The sequence below is a fragment of the Branchiostoma floridae genome, chromosome 5 (assembly GCF_000003815.2).
Source record: "Branchiostoma floridae strain S238N-H82 chromosome 5, Bfl_VNyyK, whole genome shotgun sequence".
Taxonomy (NCBI): domain Eukaryota; kingdom Metazoa; phylum Chordata; class Leptocardii; order Amphioxiformes; family Branchiostomatidae; genus Branchiostoma; species Branchiostoma floridae.
Window position 1 is genome coordinate 2,577,591 of NC_049983.1, and position 13,895 is coordinate 2,591,485.

The 13,895-nt window shown below is 41.3% G+C and overlaps 1 protein-coding gene across 1 annotated transcript in view; it reads left to right on the top strand.

The window, feature by feature from the left end:
- LOC118415516 overlaps positions 1-13,895 on the top strand; it is a 105,115-nt gene that overhangs the window by 4,980 nt on the left and 86,240 nt on the right. The window contains exon 4 of the mRNA XM_035820184.1: positions 1-185. This exon is cut by the window's left edge and continues 742 nt beyond it. Coding sequence (XP_035676077.1) covers positions 1-185 — 185 coding nt within the window. The remainder of the gene's footprint in view (positions 186-13,895) is intronic.

Genomic DNA, 13,895 nt, shown 5'->3' on the forward strand with positions numbered 1-13,895 from the left:
TGCCTTCGACGGATTCATGCCATGGGCTAGTAAGACTCCATTTGGAAGAGACCAGACGAAGACCAAGCCTGCCGTCAGCCTTATCCAGACCCCTGCCGAAATGGCAGAGTTTCAGCGGCGAGACGTCTCTGTGGCAGAAGGGTACCACCTGGCCGACATCCTCAGACGGGTTGTTCTCTTGACAGGTGAAGATGCCCTCGTGACTGAGTATATGGAAAAACTTGAAAGAATCACCATGAGTGATCTACTCTCGCGTTCCCAGTCCCGTCTATCTGCTATACAAATCTTGAGGGAGATCAAGGAAAAACATTCCAACATCGAACCTACCGGAAAGCTGTTAAACGTCAAGAAAGACCTATATCGTTTTCCCGGCGTAGCCATTGAAGTACTAGCTTTGTGTCGTCAGATCACCCTCGCTAGCACATGGAGTGTGATAGATGAATTAAAAGAAACGGGCATGATCAATGAAGAGAATGCCAGCCACCTTACAGTACTGACCAGCATCTCGGCAGAGCTCCGGTTAAGAGCATATTTGAACAACGGGGGGCAACAAGACGTTATGTCGCCTCTCACCCAAATGAAATATCAGTCAAAACCGCAAGAGGTATCTGAAACTATCCTTAGTTCAGTATTCCACATTCCAGACGTTCAAGTTCTGTTTAGATACTATTGTAGGGCTATCCCATTGAAGAAATATATACCAGCCAGTGTGCAGAGCCAGGCGAAAAATGAAATGACAACGCCAATTTTAGATACATCCCATGAATGCAGAGGTCGAATAGCTACAAATCTATTTCTGTACAATAGAGCCAAACAGCATCTGGAATTAGCATTAACAGATGCCGGTGACAATATGGTCAAGCGTTTAGAAATACTTGACGAATTAGGAACCCTCTGGGCCTTCTTTGACGACTGTAAAGAAGGAGTTAGGGTCTTTGAAGAGTCACTCAAGGTACGAAAAAGTATACACGGAGACAACACGGCACACCCGGGCATTGCCGCATCACTAAACAACATTGGGTGGTCTTGGAGTGAACTCAGCGATGACAAGAAAGCTGTCAGCTACTACGAACAGTCATTATCTATGCAGAAAACCCTCTATGGAGACAAAACAGCACATCCGGACATTGCCACGTCACTTAACAACCTTGGGTCGTCTTGGAGTGATCTTGGTGATCACAAAAAAGCACTGAGCTACTTCGAACAGTCATTAAGCATGCAGAAAACCTTATATGGGGACAACACGGCACATCCGGAGATTGCCAAGACATTAAACAACCTAGTATCATCTTGGAGTGAACTCGGTGATCACGAAACAGCTCTCAGCTACTACGAACAATTGTTAACGATGCAGAAAACTATGTATGGAAGCAACACGGCACATCCGGACGTTGCCAAGACTCTTTTCAACTTGGGATTGTCTTGGTTTAAACTCAGTAATCACAAGAAAGCTATTAGCTTCTACGAACAGTCATTACGGATGAAGACAACTGTTTATGGAAACAACATGGCACACCCCGAAATAGCCGATACACTAAATAATATTGGTTCGTCTTGGAGTGATCTCGGTGATCACAAGAAAGCCATCAGCTACCACGAACAGGCATTAGGGGTAAGGAAAACTGTCTTTGGAGTCAACACGGCACATCCGGGCATTGCTGCGTCATTAAACAACCTTGGAACGTCTTGGAGTCATCTTGGTGATCACAAGAAAGCTATCAGCTACTACGAGCAATCATTGGCGATGAGGAAAAGTATATTTGGAGACAACACGGCACATACAGACATTGCCGCCACACTGAACAATCTTGGATCGTCTTGGTGTGAACTCTGTGATCACAAGAAAGCTTTAAGCTACTACCAACAGTCATTAACAATGAGGAAAATTATCCATGGAGACAACACGGCACATCCTGACATTGCCGCTTCACTAAACAACATTGGGTCGTTTTGGAATGATCTCGGTGATTACAAGAAAGCTGTCAGCTACAAAGAGCAGTCATTGGCGATGAATAAAACTATACATGGAGACACAACACATCCGGACATTGCCAAGGCACTTCACAACCTTGGATATTCTTGGAATGAACTCGGAGATCAGAGGAAAGCTATCAACTATTACGAACAGTCATTAACGATGCAGAAAATAGTGTATGGAGACAACACGGCACATCCGAACATTGCTGCTTTACTAAACAATCTTGGATCGTCTTGGAGTGATCTCGGGGACCACATGAAAGCTATCAGCTACAAGGAACAGTCATTATCAATGAGAAAAACTATCTATGGTGACAACACGGCACATCCTGACATTGCCAAATCGTTAAATAACCTTGGATCGTCCTGGAGTGAACTTGGTGATCACAAGAAAGCTCTGACCTACCACACACGGTCACTTGAGATGAACAAAACTATTTATGGAGACAGCACGGCACATCCGGGCATTGCCGCGTCACTAAACAACATTGGGTTATCTTGGAGTAAACTCGGTGATGACAAGAAAGCTATCAGCTATTATGGACAGGCGTTAACGATGCAGAAAACTACCTATGCAGGCAACACGGATCATCCACACATTGCCGCGTCACTTAAAAACATGGGGTCGTCTTGGAGTCAACTCGGAGATGAAAAGAAAGCTATCAGCTATTACGAAAAGGTGTTAACGATGCAGAAAACTATTTATGGAGACAACACGGACCATCCGGACATTGCCGAATCACTAGATAATCTTGGATCGTCTTGGAGACAACTCGGAGATCACAAGAAAGCTCTCAGCTACTGCAAGCAGTCATTAACTATGAGGAGAGCTATTTATGGAGACAACAAGGTACATCCTGACATTGCCTCCTCACTAAACAACCTTGGAACATCTTGGCTTGAACTTGGTGATCACAAGAAAGCTATCAGCTATTACGAACAGTCATTAGAGATGAGGAAAACTATATATGGGGACAACACGGCACATCCGGACATTGCCGCGTCACTCAACAACCTTGGGTCATCTTGGAGTCAACTCGGGGATCACACGGAAGCTATCGGTTACTTCAAACTGTCATTAACGATGATGAAAACTATCTATGGAGACACGGCGCATCCGGACATTGCCGCATCACTAAACAATATTGGATCGTCTTGGAGTGATCTGGTGATAATAAGAAAGCTATCAGCTATTACGAACAGTCATTAGCGATGAGAAAAACTATCTATGGAAACAACACGGCACATCCTGATATTGCCGCATCACTAAACAATATTGGATCGTCTTGGAGTGATCTCGGTGATTACAAGAAAGCTATCAGCTATTACGAAAAATCACTTTCGATGAGAAAAACAATGTATGGAGACAACACGGTACATCCAGGCATTGCCAGGACACTCTACAGCCTGCAATTAGCATGGACCAATATCGGTGATCATGAAAGAGCGATGAAGTACAATCAAGAATTACAAAATATGCTTAAGGCTTTTGATATCTGAAGGGGCTTTATGGATCTAGATTAAATTGAAAAAAAAATTGGCTGTGATAAAGAATTTTTCTTCAATTGTGATGGTGAAATAAAAGTTGACAACATATATCTTACCTAGTTATTTATTGTGATCAGGTACTAAACAATACCATAAAATTAAATGTTTGCTCTATACCTCATGCATTATTTGTAGTATTTAACAGGAATGTGCATTGTGTATACATATATATATATATATATATATAGAGAGAGAGAGAGAGAGAGAGAGAGAGATAGAGAGAGAGAGAAATGTAAGTCAACTCCCTCCACTAATTAACCGCAGTGCAGATAACACTGTCATTTTGAATTAGGACGATGCTAGCAAATTATACCATATTTCCGTTCTATATAGGGCAATTTGTTTTCGCGACCCACACATATTGTCAACAGTGTTGTGTAAAATATGCCCAAGCACAACGACAAAAGAATCATTATAATTATACAAATGTAGTAAGTACGCTTTCTATGCCGATGCTACTTATGTATAAAACAATAGAGTATTAATTAATATGTGATAATTCTCATTCAGCTATTTCACACATTCCTTTCTTCATGTGCCAATATATGATTAATTTGTTAAATGACCTCATATGGTTACCCCGTGTTGTTGTTCCGTGTACAAATGATGCATTTGAATAGAACCCATAGTTTAGGTCATGACATATAAGATAAGGCCATGACATGTGTCCCCGTAATGCCAACAAGTTAAATAACATGCGTTTTTCTGTATATCCAAGGAGGTTGAATCCTTGGTATATCTGTATGTTTGTGGATGAGTTTGTGTGTGAAGTTAAGTAGAGTTCAGCGCCAAGGACCTGTGGTATTTTGGATGACCGAGATTCAATTTCAATGTAGGAAACTAAAAAAAAACCTCAGGAGGCAAAAGAAAATATTCTTAAAGTAAGGTCTTCTACAATAGCTCTTTCTGCCCACTGTCAAAAGCGCCGCTTGGCGAAAGATGATGGAACCACAATTATCTGCTGTCAAAGTCATGATTGTCAAAGTTTAATTCTCATGGATCAAAAGCGCCACCTAGCAATGTTTACCAAAAGGGCAGTAGTCAGGTTTCGTATGGTTAAAGCTATGCGTCTCAAAGCATCATACTTAGAAAAACTCGTGTAGACAAACTGCTTATCTTGTTTGGCATTTGTTGCACACAGGTATAAATGTCCATACGTCCCAGGGTCATTTCAAGCTATATGTAATAATAAATACACAGTATAAACGTATCAAGAAATCGGAATATAATTAAGGGTTAATGACCCCCCCCCCCCAGGTGTATATGGTGTCATAACGCCTGGTCCTTTGCTATAACCACTGAATAAAACCACCGAGATTGTCTACTGAGTTAGCGCCGAATGGTAGCTGCTCCAGACCCTTGCGATGTACACGCAACCCACCTGTTGTAAGCTCCTCGCAATTCAGCAAATTGCTGCGAAGACAGAGTATTCGGCCCACCCAATGAATTTTTTGGAGGGCACTTACAAAAATTGATATGCACGTGGATTGCATCCATATAATCAAACCTTATATTTAAGCTAAAAACTTGCACACATGCATACACTCTGACCGTACTCGACCACAGATTATCCGTAACACCTTAATACACATCCGTGTAACACTCTTGGGAAATCCCGTTTGAAATGCAAAGTAGGAAAGATAAGACTGCAAATTATGTCGTCGCAGTCCAGAAAGTAAACCAACGTTTTGAATGTGGTTTAGACAAGGACCGGTCCGCCTTGTTTTTGATGTGTGTGTATGCTTTTTTTTAGGGGGGGGGGGTCGTATTATATTTCGTAAGAAAGGATCACGGATAAAACGAGGAGAATTAAGAACACGTTCGCAGACCAGGAGGTTATAGCCAAATATTTGTTCATCCGCACTCTTGCATCAGTTTTGGCGTTCCCAAAAATGCCATTGAATTAATCAAATCAACATATCCTTATATATATATATAAAGACACGTGCAGCTAAATACTTGCACACGTGCGCAAAACTCTGACCGTACACGACCACAGATTACCCGTAACACCTTAAATAATACACATCCCGTGTAACACTCTTGGGAAATCCCGATTGAAATGCAAAGTAGGAGAGATAAGACTGCAGATTATTTCGTCGCAGTCTCCAAAGTTACGGAACATTTTAGATGTGGGCAAGGCACAGACAATTCTTCGTATTTCGTAAGATATTTCGTAAGATATTTCGTAAGATATTTCGTAAGATATTTCGTAAGAAAGCATCACGGATAACGCGAGGAAAATGACGAACACGTTCGCAGACGACGTAGATACTCACGCAATGCTGCTCATGGAAGACAAAGAGATGAAGACTTACCGTCAAAAGATGCTAGGAGATAAACAACAGCACGGCCGGGAAATGCACCTGCTGGACAAGGAAAGACGTATCGCCTGGAACTCCGACAGGTAAGAAGTCATCGAAAAGGAGAAATACTTAAGTGAATGTAGAATTTCAGTCAGACGAGACATTTCGATCGAGAGACCTATCCAAACGTTACATTGCCTACAACAATTGTGTTCGCCTAAGAATGAAGTTGACAATCCAGTGCCAACGAAATGTTTTATTCAATCGTATACAAGTCATTCTGATGCCAGGTCGCGTAAGCAGCGCTCTACCTTACTTTGTATATCGCCTTTTTTACCCTTCTTATTCAATTATTCAGTCTATACTTAAGTCGAATTCTTTCTACCACATACTTCAAAAAGCTGCCCGTATATGTAGAGTGCTATGATTTTATGTCTCTATGTTGTTCTTTGTATTATCTAGTCCGTTTTTACTATGGATCAGTACTATAGCTAAAGCCTGCAATAAAGAATGAAATACAGTAAATGATTTAGACTTTTCTTTGGTCTCTTAAAAAGAATTATTAGAAAGTTTGTGACTGATATTAACGTTTCTTATTTATCGTAACATTTCAGGGGCGAACAGAACCGACTGTTGTCTCGTCTTGAGAACATAAACAAACGCATCCTGGAAATAAACAACAAGGAGAATTCTAGAAAACATGTGCAACAGACGACGCCCCTACAAGGATACACACTCACGGCGTCGCCAAAGAAATCGAACGGAATGGAGAAAAATGCAGGTGTAGCGAAAATGCAATTTTTGTCTTCAACTTGGCCGGGAGTTAATGTATACCCTGACGTGTTTCAAGACTCGCACGGCGTTACTCAAAAGCAAGTAGGTATCAAACTCGACCCTGACACATCAAATTCGTTTAAGAATCGAGCAACCTCTCTACTGGATCATCCCCTCACACAACGGACATATTACCATATTCCTGTGATTTCTAAAGGGTCAAGTCACTTAGAACCAAAAGACAAAGACGCTTCACCGCATATAAAGTTACCATCGAAAACTAAAAAGAATCGCGATCGCAAACGTCCTTCAATATCTACGGACGGAGAAAACAACAAGGAAAAGGTCAAACCCAGACTAGTCCGCCGCCCAAGGATGGACGCGAAAGTTCTCGCATCTCTCTTGAGCGTGGACGAATCTGTCGTTCAAACACAGGACCAGGTTTTCAAGAGAACGAGACTTAAGGCTAATGCAGCTCTCAGAGTACTAGCAGATGACAGTCAAGAAAATGGAGAAGATAACGAAAAGAAGAACAAGACGACCACGGCTAAGATCCAACGCAGAGCGAGCGTAGCGTCCATACATCTGTCAAGTGACTTGTTAAAAGTCGGCTTCCCGGCTTTGAAGGTCAGAGAACAAACGTGGCCTAACACCAACCAGTCACCGGCCAACTCCAGTGCTAACTCTCGGGCCAGGAGAAGCTCCCTGCCGTCTCTGTCCACAACGAACCACGGTAAAATTATGTCGCCGGGTTCTACTGTCACGAGAAGGGCGAGCATCGGGTCGACAAGCTTTAGAACTTCGTCTTTGGACAAGCTCGAAAATGTGATCGAAGAAAACGAAGAAAACTTGGAACGCGACGACACCATAAGCAACTTAATACAAAGTGTTCTGCCGTTATCACGAAGGAAGAAACAACTGTAGGGAGAACAGTAGAGCCCAGGAAAGAATGGTGTGTTCATTACGTTTACACTCCTGAAAAAAAATTAGGGTCGGTAGGAAGAGGCATCCTTTGTTTTATTACAATAGATGAAGCCTAAGACATACAATGTTAAAAGAACATTCGCGTAACGGCTGAGTAACGATTGTGTAACGATTGTGTAATGTTCCAGACAGTTCTCTTCATGTGACAATTGTGCAACAGTCTAGTAACGGTTGTGTAACGGTTGTGTAACATTCCAGACGCGTCTCTTCAAGAACATGTGACAATTGTGCAACAGTCTAGTAACGGTTGTGTAACGGTTGTGTAACATTCCAGACGCGTCTCTTCAAGAACACGTGACAATTGTGCAACAGTCTAGTAACGGTAGTGTAACGGTTGTGTAACTTTCCAGACGCGTCTCGTTCCAGACCGTTCTCTCCAATAGTGCGTGAATATTGTGTGACAGTTGTATAACAGTTGTGTAACATTCCAAAGAAACAGCTATTTCCGCAGACCCGATAGATAACGTTGCGCAACGCCAGTATTCTGGCTATTGTCTTGCTAATAAAGCTGATATGCGATCTTTCTAATTGGTACAAATTAAGACGGAAATAGACCGGGATTGTTACGTAGAATCCCCGAGGACTAATTTAAGATTAAGCTATTTTGTTTTGATTATATGGATGGCATCCCCTGTGAACAACAAAATTGATACGAGCGTGCGAATAAAAGTGTCTTCAATAAGAAATCTTAGTTTTGGGGAAGGTTGAACAAATGACACACAGAGTACAGTATACTTATACCGAACAACAGATTTTTTTTCCCATTTCTATTCTTTCACATCTTCTTTGGACTTTAGAATTCAGTTTGGAATTCATTTTGGCATTTTATGACATTACTATCCTTTTTCCGATTTTGAAAGCCCCAGGCCCTACTTAGTGGAGTGATGAAATGATGTATTGAATGAACGAAATGTTTAGACATTGTACACCTAAGTATCTCCCAAGCGACATGTCAACACTAATATGATATACTACACACATCATTGACTAGTATTTGGAGATTTTACATAAACGGTTTGTAGGAGAGCGGAAATCCACAGTTAGTCTTGCTCTTTAGTATTGCCCTTTAGTATTGCGCATTTAAGTGAAATAATCTGAAATTTGGTAAGATACAATGATGATGGTTTCAATTTGTTATGAAGTTGCCCTGTGGGCTCTAGGCATTTCGATAAACAAGCCGCAAAATGAAGGAAAATACCTTTCATCTGCATTTGCCGCTCACAGGACCGTTCCCTTTGATTCTCATCGATTATATTTCACTTTGCTTCATAATTCGTTCCTTTTCGTTCCCTTTCGTATATTTTTTTCCAATTTCGGCACTCTCCTTTCTGTTCCTTTTTGTTCCTTTTCGCATTTTTGGTACACTCAAGGAGGTTTAACCTTCTTAGTACACTAGTTGGCAACTACTTTGTGCACACTTTGGACATTTTGCAAATTGCAATATTTTAGATTCTAAAAAAAAATTGCTAATTTGGGCAATCAAATGCTGTAACTTGTCGGCAAGAAAATGACGACATGTTGGTGACTGTGAAAAACCTCTTTTGTAAACAGTCATGGCCCAATGAGATACCCTCTTTTAGAGGAGTTCAGCTATAGGAACCATCTGGGTGTACAGTCATGACTCTGTCCTGTAGTTGTGTTTAGCTATAGGAACCATCTGGGTGTATAAATAAAAGTCATGACTCTGTCCTGTAGTTGTGTTTAGCTATAGGAACCATCTGGGTATACAGTCATGACTCTGTCCTGTAGTTGTGTTTAGCTATAGGAACCATCTGGGTGTACAGTCATGACTTTGTCCTGTAGATGTGTTTAGCTATAGGAACCATCTGGATATACAGTCATGACTCTGTCCTGTAGTTGTGTTTAGCTATAGGAACCATCTGGGTGTGTAGTGATGACTCTGTCCTGTAGTTGTGTTTAGCTATAGGAACCATCTGGGTGTACAGTCATGACTCTGTCCTGTAGTTGTGTTTAGCTATAGGAACCATCTGGGTGTACAGTCATGACTCTGTCCTGTAGTTGTGTTTAGCTATAGGAACCATCTGGGTGTATAGTGATGACTCTGTCCTGTAGTTGTGTTTAGCTATAGGAACCATCTGGGTATACAGTCATGACTCTGTCCTGTAGTTGTGTTTAGCTATAGGAACCATCTGGGTGTACATTCATGACTTTGTCCTGTAGTTGTGTTTAGCTATAGGAACCATCTGGGTGTACAGTCATGACTCTGTCCTGTAGTTGTGTTTAGCAATAGGAACCATCTGGGTGTATAGTGATGACTTTGTCCTGTAGTTGTGTTTAGCTATAGGAACCATCTGGGTGTATAGTCATGACTCTGTCATGTAGTTGTGTTTAGCTATAGGAACCATCTGGGTGTACAGTCATGACTTTGTCCTGTAGTTGTGTTCAGCTGTAGGAACCATCTGGGTGTACAGTCATGACTCTGTCCTGTAGTTGTGTTTAGCTATAGGAACCATCTGGGTGTACAGTCATGACTCTGTCCTGTAGTTGTGTTTAGCTATAGGAACCATCTGGGTGTACAGTCATGACTCTGTCCTGTAGTTGTGTTTAGCTATAGGAACCATCTGGGTGTGTAGTGATGACTCTGTCCTGTAGTTGTGTTTAGCTATAGGAACCATCTGGGTGTACAGTCATGACTCTGTCCTGTAGTTGTGTTTAGCTATAGGAACCATCTGGGTGTGTATTGATGACTCTGTCCTGTAGTTGTGTTTAGCTATAGGAACCATCTGGGTGTACAGTCATGACTCTGTCCTGAAGTCGAGCCTGCTCAGCAGCAAACACCAGCAGGTGGCTCTGTAGGGTGTCCTGTGGTCCGGTCAGTACCTCGGACCGGTCATCGCTCTGAAAGGATGACACAAAGGAATTTCATTTTTAAGAAACAAAATACTAATACTGTTTTGTTACATTTCTCATTGTTACGTCCTCTTTCTATACATTTCATGCCCCTTACCTCCACAGATTTGCTTTGATGTAGCATCAACTGGTCAGCAAAATGGCATCGATCAATTGAAATGGCAATGTTCTTTTGCAAAATAGAAACTATAATATCAAACTACATATTGAATGCTCTACAGTTTCCTTGTCATCTTTTCTCACTTTTTCATCCACCTATATAGTATTACGCAGGGACATTCACCGGCGAAACCGCCTGTCTGGATGTACCCTGCTTTCTCAACCGCCACCCTTAGTTCCTGACCAGCCTGCCTTAATAATATATAAAGCTTACCCTTATATCTTAAAATGACACGAGTCACATAACGTTATGCTACTAACAGTGCGTTATATTATAAAATCAGTCGCTAACGTTAACACATGATTCGTCATAGCTAAGACGACTTAGCATGGGAGGTCGTATCTATTTCTATGTCATACCTGGGCCGCGATAACGTTCGATACGGGTGTTCCGGATCGAGTAATAAAAAGCCGTATCACACAGGCTTCGAAGTTTTATCACGAAGGCTTCCTTCAAATAATTTTAACATACTCTGCGCAAGCTGAAAAGTCGAATACCTGATTCAGGCTTTGGAATTGCTGTTGTAACAATTTTTGTTTGAGGGCAGCATGTTTTCTCAACTTGTAGCACATTTCGCATCAGAACGTGTTTTCTCAGGTGGCTGTGGTATTTAAAAAAAAATACAACACGGTGTATTACGCTTCAACCTCGGTCCCAGCCCTCCTACGGGTCGGATCGCCCTCCAGCCTTTGACCCGAGGTCGGGCTGGTACTTAGGGTGATATAAAACAAACCATGTTACATTCTATATATGAGATTTCTACACCAATAACGACCATATTGAATGCCTCACTATTGGAGGGGGTCGTCCCAGAACAATCGCGACAGGCAAATGTTTAAGGTAGCAGAACACTGTTTTCGGCCTGTGGGGATTTCTATAGTTAAGGACCACATTATTTGCAAGGTCATACGTCTTAACACCACCGACAATTAGCGATGATATAAACATTTCCTTTAAACAAAATTCCTTATATACCAAATCAGTAATATCTTAAATCTGTACACAAACAAAACTAAATGTAGCCACGTGCGCAAATCAAAATTCAATCCCCAGAAACTTTTCCCCATTGACCTTTGAGCAACCTCATCCATATCAAAATTATTAAAGTGGAAAAAATTGCTTCGGTATATGTATTGTAAAAGCCATATTAGTTGAGGACTTTAGAGTTGGGTGTAATTTAGAGGGTACTTAAGAGGAAGAAGAAAAAGAAGTATTGTTATCATTACGATTTATATGATTTCAAAAAGTTTACTAACCTACGTGTCCTCTAGTCTTGTGAATACTATACCTTCTGTAGTCAAAGTCAAAGTCAAAGTCTATACCTGTTGAACCCAGAAGTAGTATGTACAGTTGGGTGGACTGTGCCACTGTAGTTGAAGGGGTGCTGTACTTTACTCTCCTAGCTCACGTAAAGGACCGATCCTGACCGAACACTATATGAAACAAATAGAACCAGGTAAAATCCCTATTTTATTTGGGCTAATGCCTCAGTGAGACAGAAATACCCAAAGAAAAATTCTGTGCTATTCTTTGTTGAAGACTTCACCCACCGGGTATAGTTGTTTTGGGAGGTAGGGCCACTGCATAGCTTTACATTGTTGGTGGGCAGGATACACGTGTAGAGCAGGGTATGTATAAGACACGGACCAACGTCTGAGACCAAGGGCTACTGGTAGATTTACTATTAGTGAATATTTTCATACCTGGTAAATTTATGAGTACAAGCGTTTGAGTGAAAACTTTTAGATAGTCATTTACATACATATTCTAATTTGCCATACCTGTTGGATAACTATAACCGTACGCTGCTAGCCATTGAGAAGTTATCACAGTTATAACCCGTCAATCATCACTGGCATTGATGGTGATGTTCTCGTGTGCATAATTATGTAAAGTTTATGTAAATGCCTATCTATAGTGAACACTACGTAAGTTGCAAACAACAACATTGACCATTTAAAGGAACATGGCAGCAAACGGCCTGCTACAAAATCCTGAGTTGAAAAGACGGTTGCACATCGTGGATGTGCATTAATGACATCTTTGTCTGCATGTAAATTGTGTATATAGACTTATAGGACATATAGGGACTCTAAACGATGTAAACGGTATCTCTGTTATATACTTTGTCTGACCCTTGCCTCTTCCCTTATGACCTCAATGAAAAGCGGTCTGCAGCCCGATTTGAGTTTTCATGAATATGTAAAAGTTCAAACAACAAGATAAGTAAAAAGTTGCTGTGATAATTCCAATTTTGTCATATTTTTTCTGTCACTGATTGGTCTAAAGTCGAGAGCAGAACAGTCAGAAATGTTTTTTTTTTTATTTGAGCTTGTCTCACAGTGTCAGGTTTACGTGGCCTGTATAAGGTAGGGAACAGTTAGGAGGGAGTATGCCTATAAAAGGTGATATTTATCTTTAGCTGTTTTGATAATAGATTGAAGATAAACTTTTAGACATTTGAATGCTGGCGCCGGGTTCAACTGCCACAAGAAGGGCAAGCGTCGGGTCGAAAACGTGATCGAAGAAAATGAGGAAAATTTACACCACTCGGAACCATCACCAGCAGTACTTCCCCATTATTGTCTGTTGCTCATTCCATAAAGACCTGTACTCATCTACCAATCCCTGTTCTCCTGAATCAGATATAAAAGAAACATTTCCCAGTAAGCTAGCGAGCTGGTAGCCTTTCTTTAAATGGAACGTAAGGTCTTCTTTCAATATGCTGGTCATATTGTTTGGTGTGTGAATAAGCTCACTTGATACTGAGTTAGTTTTACCCCTGCCCAGTGGTGTCTTGCATGTATGTGACATGGCTTCATCGAACGCAAAACCGCGCGGTGTTACTGAGTCATAAAACCAGTTGTCTAGTGGGTTGTCTGAGTAGAAATCATTAAGAGATTTAATTCCCATGTCCGGGAGAAAGGTCTCTCCAAAATCTTTAATTTTGATATGCAGGTAATGAGTAAGGTTGCCGAAATAGCTAACATTCTGCTCGGTTTCCTCCTCTACCAAAATGACAAATTCCAGATCAGAGTATCGGGTTACCAATCCTGTGGCTTATGAACCTAAACCTATCATGGCGTACTACAGGGAGGGGGACGGGGACCCGTTACCTCCAAGGCTAGCTATGAACGTTTTACGCTGATCAACAAGTTTCTGAAACAGTGCTTTGATTGCTTCCACTCTATTGATCTCCACTTCTTCTATCTTTGGGTCCTCGTCATCAAGGCTATATGGATCTACCTCTTGTTCAATTGTTTTGATCTCTTTTT